We start from the raw sequence: 10632 nt of genomic DNA, 5'->3' as shown, positions 1-10632 counted from the left end.
AAGTGAAATACACTATGTGGTCAAAACACTGGACACTGTTAAATTCCTTGGTGCACTAATAAATAAAAATGCACTGCCAGGAAAAAATTGAGAGGTTTCATATTCACTCAAGATTTTTTATTGCAACAGTGCATATGGAGTATATGAGGTGATTACATTTCCAGATCAGTAATACAAGTGGTTCTAAGGTATCAGGTGTTGATCCATGATGAAATACCCATATTAATACGTAGTGTAGCCCACATAGGTGGCAATGCAGCCTCTGACTCTGGTATCTAGTTGATCGTACTGATGAAAAATACTGTTTTGGAATACATTATGCCACACCTACTCCACCTGTTCACATATTTCCATAAGAGTTGTTGGCTGATGAGTCACATGAGTCACTTCTCGTCCCATCATATTCCCCAAATACTCACTTGGAAAGAAGTCTGTAGATTGTGGTGGGCAGGAAAGTTGCTGCACATCTTGCAAAGCAGGTTGTTATGCGTACAGTCTGTGGATGAGCATTATTGTGTTGGAACAACACATCACCTTCCTGGCAAAATAACAGGTCAACATCACTCTGCATATACCAAGTGCTGGTCAGTGTCTCTTCTACAAACACTGAAGGTGAACAAGAGTTGAATCTTATCACACTGCAGACCGTGAGGCTTCGGGGGCAGCAGTGTGTCCTGGACAAGTGCACTCTATGAGACAGTACTCACCATCTCTCCATTGTACGCACAAATGACCATCACCTGCATGTAGGCATAATCTGCTTTCAGTACTGAACACCATGGCACACCATTCCATCTTCCAAGTGATCCTCTGATGGCACCAATCAAGCTCTGCACATTGATGCTGTTGAATGAGCAGAAGATGGACTAGAGGTGTGTGTGCCCATACTCCCACTGCTAGTAACCAGTACACAACAGTTCATGTTGACATGTCTGGGTTCACAAGCCTTCTTATCTGTGCTATGGTAGCTGTACGATCTGCCACTGCTGTTCTTACAATACAATCCTGGCAGGCATTTGTGCTGCATGGCCATCCATAGCTTCATCTATGGGTGTGAGAATTTCAATTGATACCAGCATTGTTGCACAAGTGATGGAGCGTGTCCGACTTCTGTGGGAATTCCCCAAAAATACCATCACACCACTCAGAAGACCCCTTTCAAACTCACACAATTGGCTGAAGGAAGTAAGTGTCTGTGTCCTGCTTGCTCCACATGTTTGCACCACACTGAGCCTTCTGGCTGTGATCAATCCCTATTAAAGGGTAGACAAAAATGGGGCTCTGGCAGATATGCCACTACACTACTACACTAACTGTTGATGGATGACATTGAAACCATTCTCAGTACATCTGCTACCCTCAGGTGGCTTGTGCCATCACTGGATCAAAACTGAAGTCATTTTTCCAGGTATACAAATTTCTTCTTCTGGTAGTATGTTGTGGAATAATCATAGACAACATACTAAGTAGACAAAATTGTATCATTCATGTCATGTCTTATATAATATATAATAATATATATATATATATATATGTATATATATGTATATATATATATATATATATATATATATATATATATATATATATATATATATATATATATATATATATATATATATATATATATATATATATATATATAATATAATATAAAATATAAATACACTCCTGGAAATTGAAATAAGAACACCGTGAATTCATTGTCCCAGGAAGGGGAAACTTTATTGACACATTCCTGGGGTCAGATACATCACATGATCTCACTGACAGAACCACAGGCACATAGACACAGGCAACAGAGCATGCACAATGTCGGCACTAGTACAGTGTATATCCACCTTTCGCAGCAATGCAGGCTGCTATTCTCCCATGGAGACGATCGTAGAGATGCTGGATGTAGTCCTGTGGAACGGCTTGCCATGCCATTTCCACCTGGCGCCTCAGTTGGACCAGCGTTCGTGCTGGACGTGCAGACCGTGTGAGACGACGCTTCATCCAGTCCCAAACATGCTCAATGGGGGACAGATCCGAAGATCTTGCTGGCCAGGGCAGTTGACTTACACCTTCTAGAGCACGTTGGGTGGCACGGGATACATGCGGACGTGCATTGTCCTGTTGGAACAGCAAGTTCCCTTGCCGGTCTAGGAATGGTAGAACGATGGGTTCGATGATGGTTTGGATGTACCGTGCACTATTCAGTGTCCCCTCGATGATCACCAGTGGTGTACGGCCAGTGTAGGAGATCGCTCCCCACACCATGATGCCGGGTGTTGGCCCTGTGTGCCTCGGTCGTATGCAGTCCTGATTGTGGCGCTCACCTGCACGGCGCCAAACACGCATACGACCATCATTGGCACCAAGGCAGAAGCAACTCTCATCGCTGAAGACGACACGTCTCCATTCGTCCCTCCATTCACGCCTGTCGCGACACCACTGGAGGCGGGCTGCACGATGTTGGGGCGTGAGCGGAAGACGGCCTAACGGTGTGCGGGACCGTAGCCCAGCTTCATGGAGATGGTTACGAATGGTCCTCGCCGATACCCCAGGAGCAACAGTGTCCCTAATTTGCTGGGAAGTGGCGGTGCGGTCCCCTACGGCACTGCGTAGGATCCTACGGTCTTGGCGTGCATCCGTGCGTCGCTGCGGTCCGGTCCCAGGTCGACGGGCACGTGCACCTTCCGCCGACCACGGGCGACAACATCGATGTACTGTGGAGACCTCACGCCCCACGCGTTGAGCAATTCGGCGGTACGTCCACCCGGCCTCCCGCATGCCCACTATACGCCCTCGCTCAAAGTCCGTCAACTGCACATACGGTTCACGTCCACACTGTCGCGGCATGCTACCAGTGTTAAAGACTGCGATGGAGCTCCGTATGCCACGGCAAACTGGCTGACACTGACGGCGGCGGTGCACAAATGCTGCGCAGCTAGCGCCATTCGACGGCCAACACCGCGGTTCCTGGTGTGTCCGCTGTGCCGTGCGTGTGATCATTGCTTGTACAGCCCTCTCGCAGTGTCCGGAGCAAGTATGGTGGGTCTGACACACCGGTGTCAATGTGTTCTTTTTTCCATTTCCAGGAGTGTATATATAATATAAATATAAATATAATATATAATATATATAATATAAATATAAATATAATAATAATATAATGTCTTATATAATATCAGTGATTTAGCTGTAAAAACTGTATATCATATTTTGATTCAGTTGTTAGGTATAGTATAATGTTCTGGTGTTCTAAGAAAACTAATCCACTGGAAGGTTTTAAACTAGAAGAAAAATTCATCTGAGCCATTGTGGGAACTAAAAATAAACAACATTGCAAACTTTTTTTTTGAAAAGCTATATCTAATGTCCATTCTAAGCATGTGTATGTATGAGATTATACACAAATGTTTGAGACAGCTGCTTTTTGTATGAGTACTGGACTAGATACAGAGGAAGTTACATATGAACAAATCTGACAATATATGGACATGAAATTTTATAAATAAAATCTGGAAGTAGAAGTGTGACATAAATCTAAAAATTACTGAAAAAGTCCCAGAAAAATATCTGAAAAATAAATGCTGTTATAGTGTTGAAGTTTTTTGAATGATAACCATGTAAAACAACATCTGTCTGAAGAAGCAACAACACATTTATTATACTTGTATCCTTAGATTAACTTTATTAGTCTATATATAATGTTAGATTTTAGAAGTCACCTACAATTGTTGATTGTATGAAGCATGTTATGTGACAACAAAGTATGGATTGATTTAAAAAAAACTAGTCATTAAAAATTAAACAAATTATGGAATTTAAAACAAAATGTGTATTTCCAGTTTATTATTTGTTTTTGCAAAACATGTTGCCTCATTTAAATTCTTTTAAACCAACATTCATTCAGTGTAAATTATAATAAATTAAGATAACCATATTGCAAGAAATGCAATTATTAATTGTGTTATTAATCCATGTAAGGACTGGTGATAGACCAAAGAGCAGAGCTTTACATATAGGCAGTCGCTAAATTGTCAGTGAGTCAGTCAGTAGTTACTGGTGCATAATGTCAGTAATTGTTGTTGTAGAGTCAATAGCTGTTTCAAAGGATCAGTAAGATGTCAGGTGCCTCGTGGGAAGTAAAGACAATTAATAAATGAAACAATTACAAAGCTTTTATGTCAAAACATTTCATAAGTATAAAACCTTTCCCACATGATGCATATAAAGTTCACAAAAGACCTTGCAAAGATCTGGAGTAATTATGGTCAACAATCATCATAAGCATTGATTCTTCATGTTACATATACAAAAATAATGTTTTGTTTTCATTCCAAAATTTTTAACTTATTGCAATAAGCTCATTACATTACTTGAGAAAGCTTGTCAAAAAATTTCATTTCAAATTTATGATAAAGACTTATTATTCATAAACAAAAATTTTTTCCATGTGAAGTGAATCGAGCTAATAAGATTGACTCAGGTGGGTAGTATTAAGATCATTAGTAATGTTGATTATCTTGCTCAGTTAGTGTTTAATTTAATGAAATAAAATTTTATTACGTATCACCTTCAAAAGTTAAAATATATGTATATGTTTGAGACTGAATAAGAACCTTGTATTTTTTTTGCATAGGATCCTATACAACCTGAAATTGGCCCTCAGTTGGATAACTGAGGATGAGATTTGAATCAAATTGCGGAGAAAAAGCTTATGACATAACTAGACTTAAAGAAAGTATAATTTGTTAGGACATCTCTTGAGGCATCAGGAGTGGTTAATTTGGTGCTGGAGGAATGTGCGGGGGGTAAAATAGTAGAGTGGAAGTTAAAACTGTGTGCCGGACCGAGACTTGAACTCGGGACCTTTGCCTTTCGCGGGTAAGTGCTCTACCAACTGAGCTACCCAAGTACGACTCACACCCCGTCCTCACCGCTTTACTTCTGCCAGTACCTTGTCTCCTACCTTCCAAACTTTACAGAAGCTCTCCTGCGAACCTTGCAGAACTAGCACTCCTGAAAGAAAGGATATTACGGAGACATGGCTTAGCCACAGCCTGTGGGATGTTTCTAGAATGAAATTTTCACTCTACAGTGGAGTGTGCGCTGGTATGAACTTCCTGGCAGATTAAAACTGTGTGCTGGAGTGAGACTCGAACTCGGGACCTTTGCCTTTCACGGGAAAGTGTTTTCAGGAGAGTTGTTATATGACATGGCTGCTTTCACAGGTGCCCTGGCCTCTCATGGGGTAGGATAAGCCTTTGACAGGTCTGGAGCAGGAGGTGCTGGATGGGTGGATTGGGTTGGTCTATCACCTTGGTCTACCACAGGGGTATGACCACTGGGGCAAGGGTTTTTAAGTGGGAGTGGCATAGGGGTGGACTAGGTTTTGTGTCAGCTGGGTAACCAACTAACACTGTAGGAGGAGTGGGTAGGATGTTGGGTAGGATGTCCCTCATTTCAAGGCATGATGAGGGATAATCAGAGCTTTGATTAACTCTAATAATTACTTGAAATGATGGACACACTACCCGCAATTCTTCCCAACCCTCCTAAAATGGTGTTCTGTAACAATCCCCATGTCACCTTCAGCATGATGAGAATAATCAAACTTTATCTCTCATCATGTCCTGAAATGAGTGACACGCTACCCTCAGTTCTTCCCACCCCTCCTAAACTGATGTTCCGTTGCAATCCCCATGTCACCTTCAGCATGTGCTGCCCTCCACCAGCTCTGACAGTTGTGCATGCCTAGCCCATAAACTGCCACCCCTCTCCCTGCAGTCCTAGCTGGCAAACTGCCTGCCTCCCTCCGACCTGTTAACCACCCACCCTAATCCCTCTCCCTGCCTCTCACCTCTCTCTCTCCCTAAACCCGCACACCCAACACCATCCCCACCGTGACACAGCCCACTTGCCAAAATGCAGCAGTGGCACTGTTTGTCCGGCTGGCACCAAGTAAGTGGATAGTTGGGAATATACAAGTGTGTAAGTGTGTGTGTCTTACTGCAAAAGTCAGCAAGTTGTTTTTTTTATTTTTATTTCTGTATCTGCCCATTGATGATTCAACACTTCTACTTTTTGGTGAGTGGTCTCCTTCAGTCCAAAAGTATTTGAAACTAATTTCTATTATCAGCAAAAATTTCCCTCAAGGAACAGGGTGGAGCATTTTATTCAACAATGAAGAGTAGATACATAAGGCATTGCTCTTACAGGAAGTGCACAATTTGAGACTTTTAATAAAATAATTGTTACATTGCAGTAACTGAAACAGAATAAAAGAAATAAAATTTATTATTTCAGTACAATTCTTCTGGGAAAGAGTCTACCCAGTGAGGTGCAGGAGAAATCCTGAGCCATATTCTTTAGAATCCAAACTTGTATCTGACACTTACACAAACACACACACACACACACACACACACACACACACACACACACATGTAAAATCAGTATCCATTTGAAGAAAGTGAAGCCAGAGTTACTTGTTGTGATATATAAAAACTAATCGACTACAAAATTATTATGTTTTGTCCCCACCCCCCAACCCCTCTCCCCACACTTCAAATGTTGGGTATGCTCTTGCATCTGGGTATGTGACAGGATGGTGAGGATGTGATAAGGCTGCCAGTATGTCAGCTACTACTGCAAACAACCTTCATCAGGATAACTCCATGATGAAGCCTGCATGTAGCACTAGCCAAAACAGTATCACATCATGTTGGGACATTTTATTGAAATGGACTCTGGCCATTAAAGGCTGCACTTATAAATTTGTTAGCCTATCTTCTTTCATGCTGTGAAACAAATCACTTAAAGGTGAATGAAATGTTTCCCATAGTGTAAAATAATGATATTTCAAGTAAATGTCTTATCAACTCATTGTGCAATTATGCCTGAAGCAAAACAAAACTTGCATTCATCCAAAGTAAGATACAGAAATCAAAAAGTAAACAATGAGAACTTAGAAGTATGAGTTCTTAAGAGAATTTTTGATCTCTATGGCAGAAGACTAGCACTTTTTCCATTCAAATCCATGTTTCATTGTCAAGAAAGATACAATAGAAAAGCAAAATTACACAGCTTCGCATTACATTGTTTTATTATAGCAGAGCATTATGAAAAATATATATATATTAAAAAAATCAGTCTTTGAATATTAAATCTGAAACTTTGTACCAACATGGATGGAAAAATGCATGTAAATGCAAACAAGCTCTAGACTGACTCAACCCAACAGCATTGAATACTTACATTGGCAAGCTGTCAACTTATAATGTTTATCATATTGCCATCTATACTACTCTGAGCACAAAATCTGGCTGTCCTGGGTATTTTCAATCAAGAGCTGGTGTTTGTACATATCTCAGGAAATGTATAATGTACGAAGGTAATCCAGGAAGTAACGACCTATGCTACATTCCCACTGCAGAGAGTGATATCGGGCTTCTATCCAAGGTTGAATGTTTTCCTTATCATCCTGTCTTTATGTTAAAAGAGTGCCAGTCAAAATAAGTTATTGTGCATTCTGTGTCTGTTTAAAAGTAAACTGAGTGACACAAAGTCCTGCTGACTGTGAAGTCAAGTGTGTTACACAGTTTATGAATACTCAGAAATTCAAATATATATAATTTCATGGTCAACTGAAGGAACTGTATGATGGCAGTAATGAATGAACCAAGTGTGAGAAAGTAGTGTGAAATTATGACAATGAATGAACCAATGTGCATGACACATTCTGATTTATGTGCCTGTCAGCCATCCCAGACAATTTTGTGAACCTAGTGAAGAATAAAAATCATGCAAGACTTCTTTCTATAGAGGCCAAAGAGTTCTTGGGTGAGAAATGTAGGTTGGACGTGCTCAACAACAAGGTTGTCAGCACAAAATGTTTAGCAAGTATTGCTGAGGTGACAAATGCAGTCAACAACTAGCTTAAAGGAATGGTGCCAACTGACTACAACACAAGAAATCTAAAGCTCTGAGATAGATGTGAAAAATGTTTAAATAGTGGAGCTTATTTGGTAGAGAACTGAAATAAGATTCAATTTTGTAAGTGACAAGGTTTTTGATAGTAAAATATATTTTTCGAATTATAAAGCCAAACAGCCATTACTTTCTGGATTACCCCATTTCAAAAACAGTTATCCATGATCCAACATCAGTTCATTTAATTACTATGAGTAGGTTGCTTATGACAGTTCGTTGTATCTTGTCTCTTAGTTGGTTGAGAATCTTCTTCCTTAATTTCACCTTCAGGGTGGGTAGTATCTAGTGGCACTTCACTGTCATTACCGCAGCCTCTTTCAACATCAATGTCTCTGGGTTTACACTCACAGTTTCCAGGATCAGCACCATTCACTGAAGATGCAGATTCATTCAGTTCAAAGCTCTTGTTTACTGCAGCGATAGGTTGCTCTCCACTATTGTCCTTTTGGGTCTCTTTTGCGCAATTTTTTCTGTATTCCACATACATCCAACTGTAACAAATAAATTATAGGAAGTTTTCTATTATTCTGTGTGTTCTCTTAACTCTTCTTTACTATACAGATTACTCCATTCATTCATTCATTCATTGTCATAATGTGAAATGTGATTTATTCATCTCATTATGTACAATTTTCAAATCATTTGATTGATGTATAGAAGAAATGTCAAATTTTACAATAAGAACATCTTTTAGTAGAAATACAAAAGTTAACATTATTTTATATACATTTCTTCCACCAGAAAAGTAAAAAGCAATCTTTTCATTGTTAAATACACATGTTGTCTCAAAAGATTCTTTACATTATCAACATCATAACTCAATTTGTGATTAACTTATTGTTGGAGAATAAAAGTAAAGTTTATCTGATGTGCCAACTCAAAGAGTTTTTTGTGTAGGGTAATGAATAAATGTGTTGCCTTTCCAGGTGACAAGAGCAGCATAAATGAAAAAAGTTGACACCTTCTGGAATTATTTGAGGCATTTCAATTTCGGTTATTGTTTGTGGGGATTTCAACATAGATTTTCTGAAAGAGTCCAATGAAAAGCTTGACCTTGAAGTATTACTTCGTTATTTCAGTTTGACATCAGTTATTGATTTTTCTACTTAGGTGGTACAGGAAAGCAGTAAACTGATAGATGTTTTTATAGATCAAGATAAATTTGATCAGATAAAATTTTTTCCTGTTAAGAATGGTCTTTCTGATCATGATGCACAGCTAGTTACAGTATATGACATAGCTCCATACAGTAATGAAAAAAAGTCCTCCAAAACAGTGTGCTCAGTTAACAATTTAACAATTGCAAATTTTAGGAAACACTTGCAACAGTTAGACAGGGATGAAGTATACGGCAAACCTTATGCTAATTTAAAATTCAACCTATTTCATGATACATTTGTGAGTATGTTTGTAAACAGTTTCCTTAAGAAAACAGTGAAACATAATTGTATGAAACATCTAAAAAGCCATGGCTTACTAAAGGAACTGCATTAAGAAAAGTTATTTATAAAGTCCAGAAGTATGTGCATTATGTCTGAGATTAGCACCTCTGTTAATAAAATTAAAACAATTTGGGATATTGTTAAAAGAGAAACAGGCAAACTGAGAGCACATGAAGACTGTATGTGTATTGACTCAATGAAGAGTTTGTTATCAAAGTGTCATAAATAGAGAATATTTTTATCATCATTTTTTAAGTGTTTTAGAGAAAACAGGATCCAGCTATTCATTAGAAAATGCAAGGCTGTATATGGAAGAGGTAATACCTACGCAATTTGATGAAACTGAAATTCAACCCACCTCTCCTATTGAAATCAGAAAAATAATAAATTCACTCAAAAGTAAAACCTCGCCTGGAATTTATGGCAGATAGGTAGGATTCTCTTGATGAATATAAAGATTGTAATACGGCAGATTTGCTGTTTTAACATAGAGAAAGGTACCTCTGTCTGTAGTAGGACCTAAATTTGGAAAAACAATATCTAACATATCGGCATAGACCTATTTCAAGTGCTTATATTTGTATCAATATCTTAGGATAATGACATAGTGTTATCAACATGTATATGATAATGACATAGTGTCATCAACATGAATACTCCCTGCTTAATATAAATTTGTATAATGTTTTCTTTTTTATTGTGAAATTAACACTATATAAAATTCCAAATGTTTGCTATTGTTCTACACCATCTTTATACAGTAATTGAACTTATTGACAAAGCCCATTGTATAAGAAAATACTGAATGGCTAATAAAGATTATTATTCTTATTCAGCCACATATGTAGCAGCTCACTGAAACAAGGCATTTTGTCAGATAGGCTGAAATATGCTATTGTCAAACCACTGCATAAAAAAGGGGATAGGTCTGATGTAACAACTTCTGCCCAATCCCGCTTCTGACAGCTTTATCCAAAATTCTTGAAAAAGTCATGTATTCAAGAGTAGCTTCACATATTTGTAAAAATGAAGGATTAACAAACTGTCAGTTTTGTTTTTTAGCAAGGCTTCCCAACAGAAAATGCTACGTATGCTTTAACTGATCAAATATTAAATGCTCTGAATAACCAAACATCATGCATTGGGATATTTGTGATCTCTCAAAGGGTTTTGACTGTGTGAATCACAAAATTCTTCTAGATAAGCT

General features: G+C 38.5%; 1 protein-coding gene across 1 annotated transcript in view; it reads right to left on the bottom strand.

Moving 5' to 3' along the window:
• Nucleotides 1–3208: 3208 nt before the first annotated feature.
• LOC126159426 (solute carrier family 46 member 3-like) overlaps nucleotides 3209–10632 on the bottom strand; it is a 64534-nt gene continuing 57110 nt past the window's right edge. The window contains exon 6 of the mRNA XM_049916528.1: nucleotides 3209–8474. Coding sequence (XP_049772485.1) covers nucleotides 8165–8474 — 310 coding nt within the window. The 3' untranslated portion in view covers nucleotides 3209–8164. The remainder of the gene's footprint in view (nucleotides 8475–10632) is intronic.

Source organism: Schistocerca cancellata, chromosome 2 (assembly GCF_023864275.1).
Source record: "Schistocerca cancellata isolate TAMUIC-IGC-003103 chromosome 2, iqSchCanc2.1, whole genome shotgun sequence".
NCBI lineage: Eukaryota > Metazoa > Arthropoda > Insecta > Orthoptera > Acrididae > Schistocerca > Schistocerca cancellata.
This window is presented reverse-complemented; position numbering and strand designations above follow the sequence as displayed.